This window comes from Apium graveolens, chromosome 6 (genome assembly GCF_009905375.1).
Source record: "Apium graveolens cultivar Ventura chromosome 6, ASM990537v1, whole genome shotgun sequence".
Classification (NCBI taxonomy): domain Eukaryota; kingdom Viridiplantae; phylum Streptophyta; class Magnoliopsida; order Apiales; family Apiaceae; genus Apium; species Apium graveolens.
This window is the reverse complement of record NC_133652.1, coordinates 165,473,934-165,497,504: the sequence shown is the minus strand read 5'-3', so window position 1 is coordinate 165,497,504 and position 23,571 is coordinate 165,473,934. Positions and strand designations below refer to the sequence as shown.

The following is a 23,571-nucleotide window of genomic DNA, read 5'->3' as shown; positions in this document are numbered from 1 at the left end:
CGTTAACTTAATTAACGCACCATTTTCGCGTGCGCGATCTAGAAAAAATTTGGAAAAGATTATTTGAAAATGATTATCTGGGCAGAGGGTTAAAATCCCGAAGCAGCAGTTTTTACTAGTGGGTTATGTTTGATATTCTTACTCCGCGTGACCTCGGCTCTGACATTTTTATAAAATTCAAAATTCAATTTTTTCACTTGAAATTTTTATGGCAGTTTATATACTCCATCTAGTACTTACTATAAAATTTTCATGATTTTAGAATAATCTTAAGTCGATCATTTATACTTCTAAAGTTCGTAATTCATAGCAGTTTTTGTCGTGTAAATCATTTTCACTAAAACATACCTAATTTTTGAACAGTAAATCAAAATAAAATTATTCAAGCGCCTAAACGATCCTTACAATAAGATCTATCATTATAAAGTCTTATTTATCAAGAAAACACAGTTTACACTTTCTGTATCTTTGCAGAAAATTAAATGTCGTGATTTGATCGTTTTATCGTCGTCACGTTTACGATCTGTGTTTCGTTTTCACTCTAAACTCCTAATTACCAACCAAAAATCATCATAACAACATCTAACTACTTAATCATCTCAAGGAAATCAATTTTTTGAGGCCACAACATCAACCTTAGCATTTAACTAACTAATATTCAAGAAATCAATAAAACAACCATCAAAACCATACTTACATCCAAGATCCTTACTTTTCTTGAAACTTAAAGCTTAAACAAAGTTTGGATGAAGGTTTATACCTTTCTTGGTAGCTTGGGAGGTTCTCTTCTTAGTGGATGATGCTTAGTGAGTCCTTGGGGTGCTTAAGAAGCCTATATCTTTCCCAGAAAATCAAGAAAATTCTTGAAGTTACTATTTATCACTATTCATCATCATCTTTACCAATTTATTAACCTAGGAAGAACTCAAGATAATTGGATTAAAATTTAGCTTACCTTGGTTTGATGATGAGGAAGCTTGGGAATTAATTTGAGAATTGTTCGATGAGCCAAGCTTGAGATTTTGATTTCCATTTCCTTAGCTTCTTGAAAAAGCCGAGTGGGAATGAAAATGGGGTGGGGGGAGAAGTTTCTCTTGGCTTCCTTTGGAAGTGTGGTGGAATTTGTGTGCATTTTGTATATTTCTAAGGTGTATAGAACAAGCTTCTCTTTTTCCAAGTCTAGGCCTAGCTTGCACACCAATTGTCAAGCTTTATCATGATTAAAAATAAGAACACTTATTTTAAGGAAAGTTGTTTTCTACTAGCTTTTAATTTAATTAGCTAGCTTGGATAATTTGTTTCTAATTAGTTTGCATTGTATTTGCATGGAATTTGCATGGTCTTGATTCATTTATTCATTCACTTACGTAATTACTTAATCATTTCCTCATAATCTCAATCAATCCTCATAAGTGATTTGCGGGGTAAATCCTTTAATCATAATCCTTATATTTTTAAATCCTGTACTTGCACTACACCATATTTGACCTGTACCAACACTTTTTTTGGTGTTACAAGCAAAAATGTTGCCTTAAAGCACTAAAATTTGATCTGAGATAACATTTTATTTTTATGTTGCAGCAGAGGATAAGAAATGTTACCATAGACATTATAACACCGATATTGTAACACAAAATAGAGTGTTAGTATTGATATTGCAGTTAGTGTTACCAAAGGACTAATGTTTTGGGTCCATTATATTGGCGGGCCAAATTTTGGCAAAATTTCAACCAAATTTTAAGCGGCCCAAGACCTGCTCATTTTATTTTGCATAATAAAATATACAGACACTCTTACTTCTGCAAAAACACTCGGAGAACAAAAATGTAACCCTAAAAAACCGATTACTCAATCGGAGAACGACACTGCCGCCACCGCCACTAACGGAAGCTTCTCGAAGCCTCTTTCTCCTGTTCACTCCATGTCAGTTCGTTTTATTTTTATTATATTTAATATTGCTTGTATTTGTATATATGTTTGTTTAATTTTAATTATTGTGTTTTAGTTTAGTTTAATTGAATTAGTTATTAGTTTAATTAGTGGATAGAGTTTTAATTGTTATGAATTGTTTTGGTGTTTTTGTGTTGGTAGTGAGAGGACCATGAAGAAACTGAGATTATCGAAGGCTCTTACGATTCCAGAGGGGACTACGGTCTATGATGCTTATCGGAGGATGGCTGCTAGGCGGATTGACGCTTTACTTTTGACTGATGCTAATGCCTTGCTTTCCGGAATTATTACTGACAAGGTCTGGTTTTACTAATCCGAGGATAGATATTTTGTTTTGTTTCATTTACTAACTTTTTTAAAGAATCAATATTTAGTTCTGCTTACGAACTTGAGGAATTAGCTTTTAGTTTCATTTATTAACTTGAGAAACTAGTTTTTAGTTTCGTTTACTATCTTGAGATATAGATTTTTTGATTTTGTTACTAACTTGAGGAATTAATATTCAGGTCGTTAAAAATCCGTTAGTAGGAAGGAGAAATGAGAAGCCGATAGAAAATCAGAGTTTGATAAACATGTTGATGAGCTCTTCAAAGAGATGAACATGTGCTTCGCTTTTGACGAGATTGGTTCCACGCCACTGGTACGTATTCACTCGAGTAACATACACAATTAACAATTGAAGATAACAAGAGTTTCTGTAGTGTAGCTCGAGAGTGTATGAATTATGATGTTGTTATTGTGGGAGCAGGACCTGCTGGACTTTCTGCTACGATTCCACTTAAGCAGTTGTATAGTGAGAATGATGTTGATTACTCTGTTTGTGTTGTTGAGAAAGGCACTCAACTTGGTACCTATGTATCTGAAACTAAAGTAGTTTTTATTGCGTGTTATGTGTTTGTTGTATTGTCTTTTAATGATCATGGACTAGAATGTAACGTATTACGAAGTTTGGAGATTGGTTGTATTTTGAAATCAAGATTACCTAGTATCAACTTATTAAAAATCGAAGAAATGGAAATTAGTTTGGAGCGAATTAGTGTTGTTATGTGAAATTGCGGAGTTTAGAGATTGATTGTATGTTTTAATTTAGATTACATTGTATTAACTTATTGTGAGTTAAAATAAACACTAAAGAAATGAAAAAAATTTGGGAGCGAATTTATGCAATAAGGTTGTTAAGCTTTTGTAATCATGCTAGTGGAAACCAAGAGAAGGTGGATTTAGAGCCACCCTTTTCGTCTTTGGTATGTAAACAAATTGCACCTTGCACTTGTAATTAATGGCTTAAAAACTTATTTCTATTAATATCAGAACATTAAATAGAGCTTCATTGCTAATACTTTATGTATGTTACAGGACTGATGGGGTTCAATAATATAGGCTTTATGGCTAACATGGTGAGCCTGGTGTTGTATTTCATGAATTTCATGCACTTAAGTATATCTGGCTCTGCAAACACCAGTACCAACTTTTTGGGCACTGTTTTGCTTAGATTACGAGGAAAATATTAGCCATTTGATGAAAATATTAGCCATTGCAGATTTGCTTGCCCTTCCAGAAAGAGAAACATAAGAATATGCGTGCAATTACAAGCCCCGCTCAAGAAACGGCTCTGGGGATTGATTTCACATAAATGTACAGAAATTCTGATTTGTACAGGTAGGCTCATTAGCAGCATATGACTGCATATATCACAATTCACAGGCACATTAATTTATTGTTCTTTAATTATAGAAGGGAGCTTCATTGTACCACTCTAGCTTTTTTTGCATGTTCTCTGGAATTTTTTGCATTGGAATATGTCCAGCCCCTTCATTCATCACCTGAAGTAGTAACATAGTCTTCCCAATTACTTAGATAAAATGATAAATTAACAACAAATATAGCCTTAACCCATTTCCTTGTTGAAAAATTAATAATAATGAGTAATGTGACAACAAAATTGGAGTTTCACAAGGTGTCAGGTCTATACATTTCTATACATCAAATTGACCAAATTCTGCAACAGTTTTAAAACCATTCTTAAACATAAGACCAAACAGAGCAGTTATCAGTTTTTTGACATTTTAACAAGTGCATCCCCACCATACTGTGTTCTAGTTTAGTCTTTGTTGCTTTTAATATCGAAAAGTGAAAAAGCACTTGTGAAGCTTTTTTGTTGACAAATATTGTCAAGGCATTGCTTTGAAATGAAATAATTCAAGATTGGTATCTTTTATTTTATTTTTTTCTAAATTACTGCAGCAGTTGGCTAATAGTAATATAGTATTAATCATTGCTCTGATTGTAGTGTGGTGATGGAGGTCCACTTATCAACCATTCTGGAGAAATTATTGGCATTGCATATAAAGGTGATTACTACGATGTCAGTTCACTACCTTTTATGCCGATAAACATAGCTTACAAATAGTGGGAGCACTACAAGAAATATAGGTAGGTAATGATTATGATTTGATATTCTTTGTCAATGCTTTAACCCTGGCCAGATTACGAGGAAAATATAACCACCGCCAACTACTTGGGCACTTTAGTATACTGTTTTGGTGTTGTATTTCAGATTTTTTTACTATTTAAGAGTAACATTTTCCTCCTTTTCTATTGTAATTAGTTTTTGCTTTTTTTTTCAGGTATATTAATCTTGGGTTGTTTGACAGTGAGATAGAAGCAGCAATGTTCAGATTTTCATAACCTTTACTAGTTTACCTTTATATTCACTTGCATTTATACACTGATATATCCATATAGACCTTCTGGCCTAATTCTGTTTTGGTCATTTTAATCAGAGCTTATGACAAAGCGACAATAAAATGTAATGGCAGGGATGCAGTAACCGATTTCGAACCAAGTACATATGAGAGCGATTTATGTTCTGAAGCTGAACCTGAAGGTAAAACTTCCTTGGCACTATGTTTTATTAGTAACTAGTGTGTGTAGTTCATGCTTGACAGATCTAACATTTTCTTTTTTATGATCATGTGCTTATGTTTATCATGTAATTTTGGTCTGATTTTTTTTCTACAGGAATTTCCCAAGAGCAGTAGTATTTTTGTGGTGTTTTCTTTTCTTCTGTTCAAATTTGAGTGGATCAGGGAAGGCTTTTTCTTTTGGTTGTTGTTGGGCCATATGGGACAAGGATGTCTTTGGGCTCTCTTTTTTGGAGATGGTGTGCTGGTGTTTGTTTTTAGATTGCTAGTGGGCTTTTTGGTTAAGTCTTTTAGCTTTACCTTCCTTATTTTAAGTTAGGTTTGATTTTTGATGTAATTTATTTTTGTTTTTTCTTCTTGTTTTTCTTAGAGCCTGTTCTAAGAGAAATTTTGAGAAGTGACTCGTGTAAATTCTTTCTCTTTTATATATTTTACGAGGCTTAGACCTCATTTACCTAAAAAAAATACCAGATTGTTAAAAAAAATGTTACAATAAGATATAAAATGTTACCAAAAGATTGAATTGAGTGTTACAATAACAAATATGGTGTTACAAAAGAGTCTATTCCAACATATTTTTGATGTTACTAAAGGGTAAGATGTGTTGCAACAGACCTGTGGTTACACCTTCAACTTGTTACCATAGAATTAGAAAATGTAACTATAGGTACTCTATTGTAACACATTGAGAGGTGTTACCAAAATTTCAAAAAGTGTAACCGTAGACATCTATTGTAGCAGGGGCAAATCCAACACCCCCAAATTTAAAAAAAATGTAACCATAACCCATTTTTTTCTTTAGGTAACACTTTTTGGCCATTTTAACACTTTTTTTTGGTGTTGCTACAGGTCAAATATGGTGTAGTGTTGAGTTTTTATTTGTAGGATTTTAAATCTTTGGCCGTAATGAAATTCTCGTATTTCTCGATAGCTCGTAAAATAGGGTCATTTTGAAATATTGGTTTTCTCCGAATACTAACGACTTTTATATACACTCATTTATCACGTATAATCATAATATCAAATCGGAAACTTAAATTAAATACTCGTATATGGTATGGTCGCAAATTTTTTATTAAACCGCAAGATTACTATTCATAAAAGTCTTTTACCGATGTCAAAAATTTTGGTTTTTACAACAGATTTACAAAGGGGGTTATAAAAATCCTGAAGGTCAGTTTAATAAACTCACTTAAAAGGGGAAGGTGGATGATTATATAACACATTTAAAGAGTTGAAAAAGCATATACTTATGTAGAACCCCAATTTAAGTGAGCTATACTTTGTCAATAGCTTTCTGAGTGGACTGAAAGATGAAACTGCTAGTACCTTGTATTTGCATAAGCTAGTTAATTTGAAGGATGCAAGAGACAAGGGTAGGGCTCAAAAGTCTGTCATTGAAGCAATAGAAAAAGGAGAAGGGTTAGTCAAATGGTGGTGACTAGTAACAATACCTTCAGTAATTTCAGTAAGGGAAATAGTAGTGATGTCACTGAGAATAAGAGTAGTTTCAACAACACTGACGGAACCAGAAATAACCCTGTGAAAAGTTGTCTTATAGTGACTTTAGGGAGAGAATGAACAGAGGATTATTCATACATTATGATGAGAAATTTGTGCATAGCCACAAATGCAAGAACAAACAATTGTCTATTGATGATAGAGGAACTAGAGAAGGAAAATAGTGATAAAAGGGAGTTAATTGTAATTTGGGAAGTAGTGAAGGCATCAGTGATGAAGAGGTTGGGGACTTTGAGGTTTCAATTCATGCAATCGCAGGAACCCAATGCATTCATACATTGGATGTTGATGGCAAGAAAGGCACATGTTCCTTAAGAATATTGGTAAACAGTGGTTCTACCCACAACTTTATGTCTCTAGTGGTGGTGAAAAGTTTAAGACTGAAAATAAGTCAATGGTCTTTTGTTAATGGTGCTCAACTGATTTGTAATCAGCAAGTCAAGGATTTCTCATGGCAAATGTCAGGAAAGGAATTTATAGCTGATATGTTGGTATTACCCATTGAGGGATATGAAGAGGGCTAGTGGGCCAGTCCAGTTGTTTTTTTACTTCAACAACAACATTAGTGTCTTTTAGCAAGGGCACATGACTGAACTCACCAGCAAGCAAGCACCAACCACAACGAAGGTTATTCCTGAAGCTCAGGAATATAGTGGTATATTACACGTGACAATTGTTTTATTTTTTTGAAATAAACTATTTTTTAAACCTATTTACAGCTAAACTATTTCATTTATGACTTTTACAAAAATAATGATTTGATTATATCTAAATATATACATTTTTATACGATTTTGTTATATATTTTGATTTGTGATTAATATTTTAATATAAATATTAAGAACATATTGTGTTCTAAAATTTATAATATAAAAATTTAATGTCTAATCTTCATACTGTAATAAATTTAATTTCATATTAATAATTAATACATTGTAAAATAAATATTAACATGTCATGCAATATGTAATGACGCGTATGTATGTAAATAATATAAAACTTTGATATATTTATTTTTTATTTATTTATTTGGTGCTATAGCTTTTTGATATTTGCGTAAGTTTTTTATGTAAAACAATTAAATATTATAAATGATTAGAATGAGTTTAATTTAACAAACTATATTTTTATTATATGAGTTCATTACGAAAACTATTTAAAAAAATTTGAGTAATTTTGTACTTTGAAAACCCAAGTTTGGGTGAAATGGATAAGTAACTTTAGACTTTACCATTTTAAGTGCCTTGCACTATATATATATGATACAATTATATATATCAGTTCTTTTAATAATTTTTTTAATAAATAATTTTTAAATTTCGTGTGATACTAATTTTAAAATTATGAATTTATAATTTTGCTTTATTTCTCAATATTATATGTGGTATGAACAACAATATATATTTTAAATTAAAATATTTTAAAAATAAATTTTTATATAACAATTATAAAATAGCTCAGGATACCTTGAACTAATCTCGTTTTAAAAGTTTTAAACTAATAATCTCGCGTAAATCCCAGTTACAACTTAAAGAACAAAAATAAATAATATAATTAAACATGCTCAAACTTTTAACTAATTGAAATATGTTATCAAATTTAAATCTAAATTTAATTTAAATTTAAATTTTAAATAAATAATAATTTAAATTTGGTAAAAAATTAAATATTTAAAAAACAAAAAAGAAACATAGAATCATTATTTAATTTTTAGTATACGTAAAATCTTATTAAGATAAAATAAAACAGAATAATGTGAGTTTAGTATTACAAATATTTTTTTTCAGTTTGTTTCCTAAATTTTGTATATTTAACTTTTTTTGAATAATATATAAAATATAGCTGAATAATGTATATATTTAAATAATATAGAGATAGGAGAGTGGGTTGCTGCTACGGTGGCGCCGATATGGAGCTGTTATCGCGGGCTGCAAGTAACCATCGTGCAGGAGTGGTGAATAAGGAGGATGATGGTGACATCATGTTAATGTCACGGTGGTTGAGTAATTTGATTGTTTATTTGACATATACTTTTAATTATTGTTTTGATTAAAGATGGAGTTATTGTGATTTAGGCAATTATTTGATTAATTATCTGACCAAATAATTTTAATTATTACCGAAGGTTTTTATTTGAATCTTTTATGATTGACGTATTTGATGGCATAATTTTTGGCCTTTTATAAATAACCCTCTGTTAATTTGTTTGGCTTGCTTGTGTCTAACTAAAAATTTTGTTTGGTTATATTTTATTTTATTTTTATTAATTATATGTACATTTATTTTCTTATAATAAATTTTTAATAATTAGATATAATTTTTTGTTATTATTTTTGATATATTCTACTTATTTTTTTTAAGGAGGTTTTGTAGGGTTTATCATATTAGAATGTAAAACACAATTATTAATTAGAGATCTCGAATTATAAGATAATTTTGAAGATACTATGACTTCCAACAATTATGAGACACTAGTTTTATTATTAAGTTTTTGTAGAAATATATTTGTTAGATGATACTCTCTTTCTTATGGAGTCTTTTATTCTCATAATGTATTATTATTGCGGGTTTTTAACGAGTCTTTTTTTGTTGGGTTATATATTAAAGTCATATTTTTCAAAATTTTGAGAGTACTTGCTTACTTATTTATATTTTGATGAATAAAAGAAATTCCCGGCCCAGATTATATTCTTCATTTTTTATCGATAAAAAATATTTGGTAGCAAAAAAAAGAAGAAAACATGACCCGAAAACTCTCGGAGCTTTTGGTGAAAAAATAGGACCACAGGGACCTGGATGAAATTATCCAAACATCAAAACGCTCTCCTTATAAACCAAAAAATACCCCCCGCCCCCTTACACTTTCGTTCTTGGACGCAGTTTTACAGCCTCCACACTTCTCCCGCTCACTCCTTACTCAATTCAATTCTGTATGCATCTGTATCTATTTACATCTTTAATTCTGCGTTTAAATTCACATGATATCATGTTTGATCAAAACTTTGCCCTTTCAAATTTGTGTTTTTGGTAGTTTATTAAAATTTCTAGGGTTTCTCAGCTCCTTGTATTATTCTTACATGTTTGTAAATGTATATCGATTTCTTACAGTGCTTATGTTATTAGCCTCAATTAGAGCTTTTATTATGTGTTCGTTCTAATAATTTGGATCTTTCTATGATTTGTTCTATATGTATGTGTATGTATACTATGTGTATATTGTATATGACTTTACTATTTTTGGGGGTTTATACGTGTTGGGTTCAATTAGCTTTAGTTATTTTATTCAAAGTGTGCGTCGAGGATTACAAATTATTTGCTAATTACAAATTATTCTGGAAATATTGAATACATTTAGTCTCAAGGTAATATAAACTGTTGTGTTGTAATTGTGTTGAAGTCTGTTCTATGCAATCAGTTACAAATAAGATTATATTCTGATACGCCTGTCTCTTCTTTTTTTGATAGCCGTAACTATTTGAACTTCCAGATATCTTACTGATCCTGTCTAAAATTAAATAAAAATTCTAATCTGGTTCTATTTTGTATTCGGCAGATAATGGCTGAAGAAAATTTCGGAGAACAGGAAATTAGTGGTATCCCTGAGGTGGTCGGTGTGCCTGAAGCTGGCGGTGTACCTGAAGCTGGTGGCATGCCTGAAGTTGGTGGCGTACCTGAAGCTGCTGGAGTACCTGAAATTGTCGGCATGCCTGAAAAGGATACTGTGCCTGATATGGGTAGTGTTCCCAACATAGAGGGTGTGCCTGAGTCGGGCGGTATGCCTGACATGGGGGGTGTAACTGAATTGAGTGGTGAGCCTGAGATGGGTGGCATGACTGAGATGGGTGGCATCACTAATGATTCAAATCCACCTGAAGTTCATGAGTCTGGAAATGATCAAAAAAGTGATGGTGCCGTAAACGATAGTGAAAAGAAATGGCCTGGATGGCCCGGAGAGAATGTTTTTAGACTGTTAGTTCCTGTACAAAAGGTTGGAAGCATCATTGGACGAAAGGGAGAGTACATTAAGAAAACTTGCGAGGAAACTAAAGCCCGTATCAAAGTTCTTGATGGTCCTCCGGGGACCACGGAAAGAACAGTAAGTCCTCTGTGAAGATTTTTTTTTTTTGGCAAATGTCTATAATGATGTCGTCTTAAATAAATTAGTATCATTTGCGGACATGTATTATTTTTTTAATTACATAGGCTCTATAGTCAAATTTGGTCATGGGTATTGTTGTGAGAATCAGTTAAAACAATGTTGTTTGCCGACTTATTTGGTTCAGTCGGTTCAGCTACAGATTTTCTATCCAGTCAGTATTCCTTTCACTTTTTTTGCTATATGTTAGGTCTATTATCTATGTGCATATCTGCTATCTCCGCCTGTTACATGTATTCTATTTCAAAGAGTGTATAATTTGTGTTCGTTGCCCACCTTTTCACTCTCCCAGTCCCCTTGCTTGTAGTAGGCATGAAGTTATCAGAAACGAACCGAAATGAAAAACCGAACTGAATCGTTTAAATTCGGTTTTATTAGAAAATCGGTTCAAAAACCAAAATTATTTTAGTCTTTTTAATTAAATTTAAAACCGAAAAAATAGAAATGCACTTTGTATATTGATGTGTAAAATAACTGCAAGTGCACAGCGGTTAATTGTAGCAAATACAGTTCGATCCACAGAGACTATGAATTTTCAAAACCCTAACAATTTAAATCAGGCGAACTAGACAATAAGATTTGAGAGGAGTTTGAATTAATCTAATTAGCAAATAGATCAAATAATATGGAAAGCCTAGGAATCCGAACCTGTTAATGAATCACATTTAAAATCACCTCGCCCTAAAATCAATTCTCTTTTCTTCACAAATAAATTTTAATTAACGAGACAAGCATATACTATGAAACTTGTTATCTAACAATAACCCATCAAAATTTCATGGAGCAAGCATAGGCTCTAAACAATAAATCCGGTAATAATAATATATCAAAATCACTTTGTCAATTAAACAATTAAGCACCAAGAAAAATCATGAGAATCAAATAATAGGAACGAGAAGATATCAAAACAATTAAATTAACTTCATCTTCATCCTAGGGAACAAATTTAGCTACACATGATAAAAAGATGAACAAAACAAATAACTAATTGGGTGTCTTGGGTGTTGGAATGTTGAATATGTAAAATACAAGAGGGGAGACCCATATATATAGGGAAAATATGAGGGTTGGGTTCTTGGAATACAAGTATTCTTAAAGTAAATTCTTTTTCTTCTCCAATAAGGATTCTATTTATCTTCCAATTTCCTTGACTTCTAGAATAGTCCACCTCCTTCCTTATTTGCTCCTTTTCCAACTCAAATTCTGATTTTATTTATTTTTCTACAAAACAAAGTAAAACAATTTATTTATTAATAAAATTACGAAAACAGACATAAACTAGGTATTAATAATATGCAATAATATGGACCTATCAAATGCCCCCTACCTATCTTTTGCTCGTCCTCGAGAAAAATCAAAAAGAAAAATGCTAACTAAGAAAAATCCTATGCTCCTTATAGTAAAGTCTCCATACTTTTTTCAATGAAATTCAATTTCTTATCAGATTTACTAAAACCAGGAGGGTGTATGGGGACTGAGTTAGGATAATGACCAAGATTTTGAGTTGGGTATGGACCAGGATTGGGCTTTTGAAAAGCAGGTTGAGAATTTTGATTAAACTGATTGTATTGACCTTGGTTCCATGAGAAATTTGGGTGATTCTTCCAACCAGGATTGTATGTGGGTGCATATGGATCATTCTCAACTCTAGGTTGAAACATAACATTGACTTGTTCATTTTCAGGGAAATTGTCTATTACATGATTAGGAGAACTACAATTTGCACAGATAGAAAATTGAGAAGACACATTGTTGGTTTCTAAAACTTCTAGACATTTAGTGAGTGTAGCTAACTTAACTTCGGTTGCAATGGAATTACCAACTATGTGTAAGCCCTTAGATCTTTCAGGTTCTGGATTAGGTTCCCTAGTTGACTCCCACAACATTGTTTTTTCAGCTAACTCCTCAAAAAATTGCCAAGCTTCTTCCTCATTTTTTTCCATACATTTACCTTGGCACATAGACTCTAACAAAGCAGTGGTTTGACTATCTAAGGCTTCATAAAGAATTTTACAAAGTCTCCATTTTCCTATACCATGTTGAGGACACTTAGACAAAAGTTTTCTAAATCTATCAAAATACTTCCAAAAAGACTCATTTCGATTTTGTTGAAATTGGTTAATTTCATTCCTAAGTCTGTTTGCCTTATGGTTTGGAAAATATTTTTTAAGAAAGATAGACACAAATCCATCCCACGTGGAAATAGAATTAACGGGTAGACTATACAACCATTGTTTAGCCTCTTCTTTTAAAGCAAAATTAATAAGTCTGAGCCTAATGGAGTCTGAGCTAAGTTGTTGGAGTTTTTGTAAAGCACAAACTTCCTCAAATTCTCGAATGAATAGATATGGATCATCTCCCTCTACCCCGGAAAACCTAGGTAACATGCTAATGTGGTGATGTTTAATTTCAAAATTATTCGCGGTTACTTCAGGTAGGACTATGCATGAGGGTTCAGCGGAACGAGCGGGATATCAACGGTCTTTGAGTAAGACAGCCATGATTACAGGTAGAATTTCTACTTCTTCTTTTGACTCAATTTTAGTGGGTGAAGAAAAGTCGAGTTGCCTTACTACTTTAGGAGATGAAAGGTTAGAGTGTCTTATTAATCTAGATGAATGGTCTCGAACCCAATTATTTTGCATATAAGAAAAGTAATCACGTAGCAGACAAAAGCTACAAGTAAACACCCAAAAAAAATTGGAAAATCAAAAAGAAAATCTTAGATCTATGGGTAATCCTAAAAATAATCTAGACAGCTCTTAACTTTTGGACCACCAAAAAGTCTATAAATCTAGATTTATTCAAACCGATTGGCCATGTAAGCGGGGGCACTTCCTTGTAAACAAGGCGCCGAATTAGAGAACCGCTAGTCTAGTCACCAATCCAAATTGGCCAAGTAAGTGATACACTTGCCTTGTCATCAAAAGTTCGAATAATTCCAAATTTACTTCCTCTTTTAGGTACCTTCCTAATTGAGCTCGAAATCCTAGGGGCCAACGTCTACTTAATTTTATTGAGGTGGGTTAATGCAAGATGAAGGAATTAGTGATTTGTGGGCCAAGGAAAGGGTGATGAAATCCCTCACCTTATCTTGTAATGGGGTGGCGCCCTTAAGATTGATTAGATGATGCAGCACACAAAGAACAAGATAATACACACTTATGGATGCACTACACTACGTGTATTATTCTAAATAGTACGTACCTCTTTCCTCCAGCAATCACCACAATTGTATAAGATGGAAAGCAATAAATACAAAAAGAAAATCTAGATGATGTGATTCTACGTGAGAGAATGAATGATGCAACAAATTGGTTATTAACAATTAACTAATATTTTTTGGATTTTTCAAATATTTATTTATTTTTTGGATTTTTCAATAATAAAAGTGAGAAAAAAAAATAGAGAGGTGATACGGAATACCAAAAAGCGCTTTCAAAAATTCCAAAAGAGACGGCGAGGCCTCCTAGCAATCTTCTTGTCCAAACTTTCCTCCGCTTCACGATTCCCTAAAAAAACAAAGAGAAAACAAAAAAAACTAGTCCGAAGAATTAAATATCAAGGAGTGAAAATTAACAATAGTCCCCGGCAGTGGCGCCAAAAACTTGATGTGTAAAATAACTGCAAGTACATAGCGGTTAATTGTTGCAAATACAGGTCGATCCACAGAGACTATGAATTTTCAAAACCCTAACAATTTAAATCAGGCGAACTAGACAATAAGATTTGAGAGGAGTTTGAATTAACCTAATTAGCAAATAGATCAAATAATATGGAAAACCTAGGAATCCGAATCCGTTAATGAATCACAATTAAAATCAACTTGCCCTAAAATCAATTCTCTTTTCTTCACAAATAAATTTTAATTAACGAGACAAGCATATATTATGAAACTTGTTATCTAACAATAACCCATCAAAACTTCATGGAGCAAGCATAGGCTATGAAAAATAAATCCGGTAACAATAATATATCAAAATCACTTTGTCAATTAAACAGTTAAGCACCAAGAAAAATCATGAGAATCAAATAATAGGAACGAGAAGATATCAAAACAATTAAATTAACTTCATCTTCATCCTAGAGAACAAATTTAGCTACACATGATAAAAAGATGAACAAAACAAATAACTAATTGGGTGTCTTGGGTGTTGGAATGTTGAATGTGTAAAATACAAGAGGGAAGACCCATATATATAGGGAAAATATGAGGGTTGGGTTCTTGGAATACAAGTAGGATTCTTAAAGTAAATTCTTCTTCTTCTCCAATAAGGATTCTATTTATCTTCCAATTCCCTTGACGTCTAAAATAGTCCACCTCCTTCCTTATTTGCTCCTTTTCCAACTCAAATTCTGATTTTATTTATATTCCTACAAAACAAAGTAAAACAATTTATTTATTAATAAAATTACGAAAACGGACATAAAATAGGTATTAATAATATGCAATAATATGGACCTATCATATACATTACAGTTCATAACATGTGCCTAAGTCTACGGTCTCTTAGTCACTTCAGAGCCCAAAACATGTTAATTGAGTATTATACATGCACACTATTTCTTGCTCCTATATATGATTATTGTTCTGTGCATGCCTGCATGTTATGTACAATATATACAGTGCCAAGATTAAATTCTGTGCATGCATTTATGGGTGTTCAATAGGTTTTTTTTGCTTGCAAATCCAATACAAATGATAAGTAAACATCAATGGTGCAACTCAAATCTGTAATATGAGATTTTGCCAAAATTCGGTCAATTGAGTAAACGGAACCAACTGAAAATTTCTGGCTCAGTTTGGCTTTTAGTACATATCCGGGTCAATTCGGCTGAAATTTTGTTGAAAATTCGGTTTTCCAGTCCAGATGAAAACCAAATCGCCCGTGGAGGGGTATCCATATTAGACTCTTCAGATGATTAATAGTTAAGAACTTAGCTAGTTGTTAAAGGAAGAATATGCTTGATCTTATTTGGACAATGATGTATATTTCAATATTCTCTTGGTCAATAAGTGTTATCTATAACTGCATCGACTTACCCATACTTTCTACAGTAAACAAATTTTAGCTTAGTTCATATGTTTTTGAGATGTGGTCTAAGTCATTTCACATGTAGACACATACTTTAAGCTAAGACCTGCACCTGGTTCCATTACCCATGGCTTATACTATATATTGACGCTGTATATTATATTTAGTCCTTCACTTGATAGTTTTTTTGATAGTAATGCAGGAATTTCCTATCCTTGTCAGTATCTTACATCTGTAGTAGAGAAGTTGGCAATGTATGAGAAAGACGAAACAAATTCTACCTGCAGGACCAACAATTTATTTTGACCTTATTTTGATATTAATCTACTCATCGTTAGAATGGATTTTTGTTTTTGGATATTAATATATAATCTAATTATTGTCCTTCAACATGTCAAAATAGTTGAAATTTTTGAACCAATAAAGCTTACTTCTTAAGTCATGTACACATTACCAACATATAGACTACCGTCCATAAAAATGGATTCCACTTATGCTGCATATTCGTATATAGGCTTATAAGTAGTTCATAATTTCCTATTTGCATCCCTCTCCTTGACAATTTCCTATTTGTAAATTTTATAAAATTCTATTTATAAATTTAATATTAGATAATTTAATAAGAGAAACTATTGAGTATCCTACTTAAGTTTTAAAATTTATGAAAGAATTCAATAAAAATATATAGTATCAGAGAACTTGTTGCTGGAAGTTGTAGTCATAACTCATAATATATGTCTAGATATTTGTTCTAAAGGCTATTTAAGAAAGAAGCAGAGCTGCACCTCGTAGAATAGTGCTTGCTACCTGATATGACAGAAACGACTTGGATTAAGTGATAAATGTCAAAAGAAATGATGGAATTCTCACAATTAACGAGATGTGTAAACCTTTAAGATAAAAGACATTTACAGAGCTAAACTACTGGAATTGTTGTGAAGAAGTCATCATTGACCAAAAGACTGAACATGAATAAAGTCTAGTCATCGTCAGTAACCTAGATGAATATTTGCAGGTTCTTGCAAATTTAAAACATACTGCCATCACCAAAGTTGCATCACATTAGAAGAACCAAAGATGAAGATTGCAGTGACAGCAATCGACCGTTACGAGTGCTGAAAAGTTCTTGTGACAAAAGTGTAAGTAGTATCTTGTGTGGATATTTATGCCAAGTATAATGAAGCTTAGCGGTCTGGTTATTTTGGTGTTGGTATCTTGGCGGACATCATTAAATTGGGTTGAAGAACAAAAGTCATGACTCAATGAGTATTATCATAAGAGGCTGTAGCTCAAATAATCTTATTAAGAGCTGAAAAGTTATAAATTATTAATTAAAGTTTAATTTATCATTGTTGTCCAACTTAATTGGTGGAGACATCAGACATATCTTTTATTCCAATAAAATTGATGAACAATAAAGATAAACCAATAATTTTTTAAGGGCCCTAGTTAAAAAAAAATTCCCAGTTTCAATATATATCCTAAGATTGGGTATATTCTAGTAGCAGGGTTTACTTAATCCACTTGGAAGGGGACAAAAGTTGCTGATGACAATGTTAGTAGTAGTTTAGTGTAATCAGTAATGCTGAGGGAAGTACAACATCATAGCTATTTGGAATCCATGCATTTATGGTGCCATCAAGAAGAGAAAAGTTGTGGGAAAATCAAAGAAAACTAGACACTCCAACTGTAGCAGCATCATTCTTTCTTTTAAGATTTATCTTTTTAATAGTAATTTGTACTCTAGGCATTGTTCTAAAAGTCGGCGATTAATCGGGATTAATTGGTGATTAATCGTTGTTTGGTAGGAAATCGAACTGATTAAGCGAAAATCGGATAAAAAATCATTTTTTACGAAAATCGGTCAACAATGGGGAAAAATCGGATTAATCGGTCAAAAATTGGGTTAATCGGTAAAAAATCGGTGGTAAAATTTTGAAAAAATATTTAGAAAAATATAGAAATTTGTAAAAAAGTTAAGAAAATTAATAATCTCGTATACATATTTACTATTTTTAATGGTTAAATAATAAACTTTCTTAATTTTTCATCTCAAATTGATATTAGTTCATAAGTTAAATTTTAAGAATTATATTTACTTTAATAATATTTCATATTTTAAATTTATTTGTATAAATATTTATAAAAATTATATATGTATAATCAAAATAGTAAAACAATTGCATGTATTATTAATTATAAATAAAAATAATATTAAATTAGTTTCGATTAATGACCCGATTAATCATTCCGATTAATCCCCGATTACCCGATTAATCCCTGGACGGTGCCTCCATCGACTAAGTCCGATTCCGGCATTTTACAACACTGATTCTAGGTCATTAACTCATTATCTTCCACCAGGCAATCCCAAAAAATGTTTTTGCTAAACTTTTAGCAAATTCTATATTTGGGAATACAAAGAGCGAAGATCTGAAGTTGCAAGTGCAAATAAAGCGAGTGACTAGCCTAAACCTGACGCTTGTTTTCTTCCTTGGTTAGATATATTAGGATATAATTGTTAACTGACGCTTGTTTTCTGCGTTGGGGATACGAAGGGCGAAAATTTGAAGTTGCAAGTACAAATAAAGTGGCTGACTAACCTAAAACCTGACGCTTGTTTTCTGCCTTGGTTAGATATATGCCTTGGTTAGATATATTAGGATATAATCGTTAACTGACAGCATATACAGGATAATATAATTTTCTGCAACTAGATAGTCAATGTTTGGTAAGATCCTTTAAAACAAGTAATGTTATTGGATACATGTATAGGTAAATGCTAGGATTGTGTAATTGATTGACGTATGGTTATGCTTATGTTTGCAACTGAATAGATAATTCATACGACATTAATGCTAATGAAAACTTGTATACTTCTGTTATCTGTTAGGTTATGATTTCTGCCAAAGAACTACCAGATGTTGCTATTCCTCCTGCTGTAGATGGTTTGCTGAAAGTTCATAAACGTATCGTCGATGTTGATGCTGATCCAGCTCATGCTCCACCTGGTGCAGGTGGGACAGTGTGCACAAGAATGCTTGTTGCAGCCACACAGGGTGGAAGCCTAATTGGGAAGCAAGGTGCCACCATAAAGTCTATACAAGATGCATCGAATTGTATTATTCGAGTTCTTGGAAGAGGTACTCTAGAATTTCCCCCTTCTGATTTTGTTCAATAAAAAAATAGTTGTAATTTCAGCCTATTGAAGATACTCCCCTCTCTCAGCATCCTTTTTCTTTTCTCTCCCCTAAAAAAGCTGCTTTCTGAAAATGTTTGTTAATTTTGTACAAATGTTAAACTGCAGTGTATAATATGTGTATATGTATTATATATCTAGTCTTTGCTTTATGTATGACTATTTCCCAAACCACCTAATGACAACTGAGTGCTGTTGAAATAGTGAACTATCTTCTAATTGCTAAGTTGTCCTTGAACAAATTTTCTACAGAAAATCTGCCAGTTTTTGCTCTTCCAGACGATGGTGTCGTTGAGGTACAGGGAGAGGCTGCAGGAGTACACAAGGCTATTGAACTGATTGCAAACCACCTTAGGAAATTTTTAGTTGACCGCAGTGTGATTGGAATATTTGAAATGCAAGTATGATCCTCTTCTCATAATTACTAACAATACATGGTTATATTACACACACACACACGCACAAATTTATACATACGTAGAGGTGGAAGCCATGGAGATGTGAAGCCATCTGAGCTACCCTTTTTTTAGAGAACATGTAAATTTAGTTTCTGCTTAAAATCTTATAATTAAATGTTCCGTTAGTCGTTTTCCAGAAGAAATATGTAATTAACTTTTGGATCTGAATATTGGTATTGTGGATTTGCACTTGGTGGGCAGATGCAATCACCCAATACTCATGGAAATCAGGACGCACCCCCTCCACAATCTTGGGGGCCTCAAGGTTTTGGTATGAACACCGGTGGTGGACATGGATTTGCTCCAAATCATCAATATGCCCCACCTCCGCGTCAATTTGACAACTACTATCCACCAGCAGACATGCCTCCTATTGAAAAGCAACCACGGTCAGGTCCACCAGCATATGGCAGGGATATGTCCATGGGAACTCAGCCAAATATGCAACCACATCAATCAATGGTCACAAAGGTATGTTACATTGAACTATTATCTTCTATCATATATCACTGATTAATCTTAAGCTCACAATCATTTTTACCATATATGTGAATTGATCGTTCCCTCCCCACATTGAAACGTTTGGTGTACTTTGCTGACGATATTAGCTTAAGTCCCACTAGTTTGCTCACTGTCAAGTTAATTATATTTTTTTGGGGGGAGGGGGTTATTGTGTTTGATATTGTAGATTACCGAAGTTGCATTCGGGACACTGGACCAAGTTTTTTAAAATTTTGATTGGGGACGGAGCTGAAATTTTGATTTGAGATACGAATTTGACTTGGGTTGTTAAATTAAGTGTATATGGCATTCCAGTAACCCTTTCCATTCACAGTTCTTTTCCTTGTGCAATGCATTTCTTGGTAATTTTTCTTTTAGTATAATCAAATTACAGCCTAAGTGGACATGTTATATGCTATATTTATTGAAAATTTAATGAGTCCTCTTTAAAGTTAGTTTCTAACTTGTGCACAAAAGTTTTTTTATGTGGTGTGTTGTGTATCGGATATTAAATATATTCATACTGGGTTTCATTTCAGGTCTCCCGGAACATGCAAATTCCACTTACATATGCAGATGCTGTTATTGGAACCTCTGGGACAAATATTAGTTATATTAGACGTGCCAGTGGTGCAACTATTGCAATTCAGGAAACAAGAGGCGTTCCTGATGAGATGACTGTCGAGATAAATGGATCGGCATCAGAAGTTCAAACTGCTCAGCAATTAATACAGGTATCCTATTCCTTTAATATGCGGGGTTAGATATAAAAGTGAAGATAGATGTGTTAGGATTCCGGCTCTCTATTTTTTTCCAATTTAATAACTATTCCTGACAAAAATGTGTTTGGATCACTGTATTATGGATTAACAGCAACTAACTGTTTAAAAACTATTATTGTGTGATGTCCCATGTTTTGAAATGCTTACATTTCCTGAAGAGATACATCTGCAAATTCCAGTGTCAAAAAATTATGAGAAATCGGCACAAGTGAAATCTGAAACTTAGGTTCAATTCACATACTTGTGCAATTTGGTATCTCATTATTAATTTGAGTATTTATGAATATATTAAATGGAATATGTCTATATAATAACTAAGTAACCATATATGTAAATATACACACCAATATACGTTATTGATATTAATAGGCCATATAATAATTTATTTTCATGAAAGGGTAATAGTAACATCACTTTATTCAATGCTCTTCTCGTTTTTTGCATGATGCAGAACTCTATTGCTGATGCTGCAAATGCTGCACAAAACGCTCCAGCTGCCCCTGGTCAAGGATACAATCCTTATCCCAATCATGGAGCTGCCTATCTACCCCATCAACAAGATGGTACTGGTCATGCACCTGCCGGAGACTATGGCTCTGTCTATGGGAACTATGGATATTGAAGTTAGCACTTTATCAGTTTACCATGAGAAGAATTGTTGGCAGTTTTAGGGAATGTTGTATCGAGACGTTATGGCTAGGAATACTTCTATCTGATCCTTCTAGATACCCTGAATGTATTTTTTTTATTTCTGAACTTCATTTTCAATTTAAAACTTTGAGTTTGTTCTAGATTTGGAAACTGCACTGCTTTGATTCTCTAGTCTAATATCCAGTATTCTGTTTGAACCCCAGTCCAGTTGTTGCCTGTGTGATTAATTAGTGAAATAGTATCCTTTACAGTTAAAGCCTTTCTACTAGATTCTCTTCAATCTGCTAACATTCCCTTTAGGCCAACTTCACCCGAATAACACCTCATAGTTGGTTTTGATCAAGTTTATCCCAAGTTGATCGGTAAATAACTTTTTCAGTCGACTGTCCTGTAGGCTGCACTGCTTTTAAAGTAGAGAGTAGTGCTAATTTCGGCCCAACTCTAAATATTCAATTTTACACCATTTTGGTGTAAAAACTCTCCTCCAACCAACTCTTAAAATTACACCATTTTGGTGTCATACCAAAACTCACACTAGAGTTTTTATATATTTCGATGTTGTCCTTATACTCTTTTAATAAAATAAATTTGTTCAATTTGTATCTCATCACTTTATTATTTTTAACTTTATTTTTATACTTCAGGAAAAAAATAATCCATATAATATAAAAGTGGTGTAAAATTTGGTGTTGGTGGGTTATAGTAGAATTTGAGGATAGTGTAGTTTTAATACTATTTTGGTGTAAAAGTTACTTGAAAAAATTACGTCAAAATAGTGTAATGGGTTGTAGATGCTATTAAGGGAGTGTATGAGTCGGTTTTACTTTGTTTTTGGTTAAATCCACAATTGAAATCATACATCTTCATTTTTTTTAAAAAATAGTGAAACAGTTGCCTCAATTTGGTTTTAAAATTATTTGTTCATTTTGGTTACAGAATTGAATAAAATTAATAATCTTTTAGGGGGATGGTTTTAAAAATTGACGTTTATTCCGAAAAATCGGCCGACTTATTGTGCAAGACATGTCTGTACAATAACAATAAAGAGAGGAAAACTAACCTCTTGGTCACAGGTTCGAATCCCACGGGAGGAGAATTTATGATTATGCCTCCTGAGTCAGAGCCTGTCGCTTAAATGCGGTTTACCTTGGTTCACGTGGTTTGCAGGCTATTACGTGAACCCGTAGGGTTTACCCAGTGCGCACCCGAAGGGTAGCGACTGCGGGTTACCTACGATAAAAAAAAAATTGAAAACCCTAAGTAAGTTGCATTGTAATTGTAATAACCCCAAAAATTTTGAACTTTTTGTAACCCTTATGAATAGTGTTTTAGCTGAATGAGAAAACTTTTCACGCCACACTATGTAGGGGTTCTGTTATGGATATTCTGAGATTTTATTAGTACTCTATATGGTATATAAGTGTATGTAAAGATCGTCATAATCCAATTCCGAACACTTTGGTTTTTCCCGGAAATCCACTATATACGGAAAGAATTGAGTATAAGGTAACATGATAAAAAAGATTTAAATTAAAGGATTATAAGAGAGGATCATAAAAGGAATACAATATATTGAGAAAGGTTAAGGGAACCTAAGTAATAAGATCCCGGGTATGATCCCTCAAATGATAAACGAAAACGAAAGTTAAGCGAACCGTATAACAGATCAGCGGTCATTAGGCAAACAATTAGGAAGTTAATCAAAGAGATTAGAGGGGATGATGTCATCCAACCAATGGAAAGAGGACAAAGAGGGAAGGATGACACCACATGATGACATAAGCATGACATAGGGATAAAGGAGATGTGGTTGGTTTATAACCACACAAAGACAAGGTTATTAAGGTAACTAACCAAAAACAAAACAAATCAATAATCAACCAACCAAGCCAAACATTACATTTTCACCAAACAAAACACAAAACCCTCCATTTCTTCATGAAACTCTCGGCTTCTTTCTTAGCAAAATGAAGATCCAAGCTCCACCACTTACTATTTAGCAAGGTATTTATCTAAGCTTCCCCATAGATAGTTACATACTTCCTATAAGTTTAAGCTTCTAATTCCAAGCCAATCTTTTTCTATAAATCATGGAAGAAGATGGTGAATAGTACTTTCTTGAAATTAATTTTTGTGTTCTTGATTTCTTTGAAAGAACAAGCTTGTAGGAGGTTAGATTAAGGCTTTCATGGGCATTTCAAGGATCTTTCATGGATTAAAAGCTCCAAGGAAGGTATAAACTCCAAACCCTAGCTTTGGTTTTGAGTAATTAGGAATGAATATGATTGATATAGTATATGTGAAGCATGAGGCTTGTTTATTTAAAGTTTGGTTGAGTTTGTAGAGATTAGTTGGTTTTGTGGTGTTTTTGGAGTTGTAAATCTTGTTAATTA

At 32.8% G+C, this 23,571-nt stretch overlaps 1 protein-coding gene across 1 annotated transcript; it reads left to right on the top strand.

Annotated features, from left to right (window-relative positions):
- The first annotated feature begins 9,169 nt into the window (after positions 1 to 9,169).
- On the top strand, positions 9,170 to 21,380 carry LOC141666878 (flowering locus K homology domain-like). Its single transcript, XM_074473114.1, has 7 exons — positions 9,170 to 9,325; positions 9,949 to 10,491; positions 18,481 to 18,730; positions 19,039 to 19,187; positions 19,446 to 19,715; positions 20,285 to 20,479; positions 20,979 to 21,380. The coding sequence occupies exons 2-7, from the start codon at positions 9,952 to 9,954 to the stop codon at positions 21,147 to 21,149; spliced, it is 1,575 nt and encodes a 524-aa protein (XP_074329215.1). The 5' UTR covers positions 9,170 to 9,325; positions 9,949 to 9,951; the 3' UTR covers positions 21,150 to 21,380.
- The last annotated feature ends 2,191 nt before the right edge of the window (positions 21,381 to 23,571 follow it).

Bases quoted from the DNA above. Each gene is read 5' to 3' on its own strand.
- LOC141666878 (XM_074473114.1), top strand. From the start codon at position 9,952: ATGGCTGAAGAAAATTTCGGAGAACAGGAAATTAGTGGTATCCCTGAG. The intron at 19,188-19,445 runs GTATGATCCTCT...CTTGGTGGGCAG, and splicing joins TTGGAATATTTGAAATGCAA to ATGCAATCACCCAATACTCA. The intron at 19,716-20,284 runs GTATGTTACATT...GTTTCATTTCAG, and splicing joins ATCAATCAATGGTCACAAAG to GTCTCCCGGAACATGCAAAT.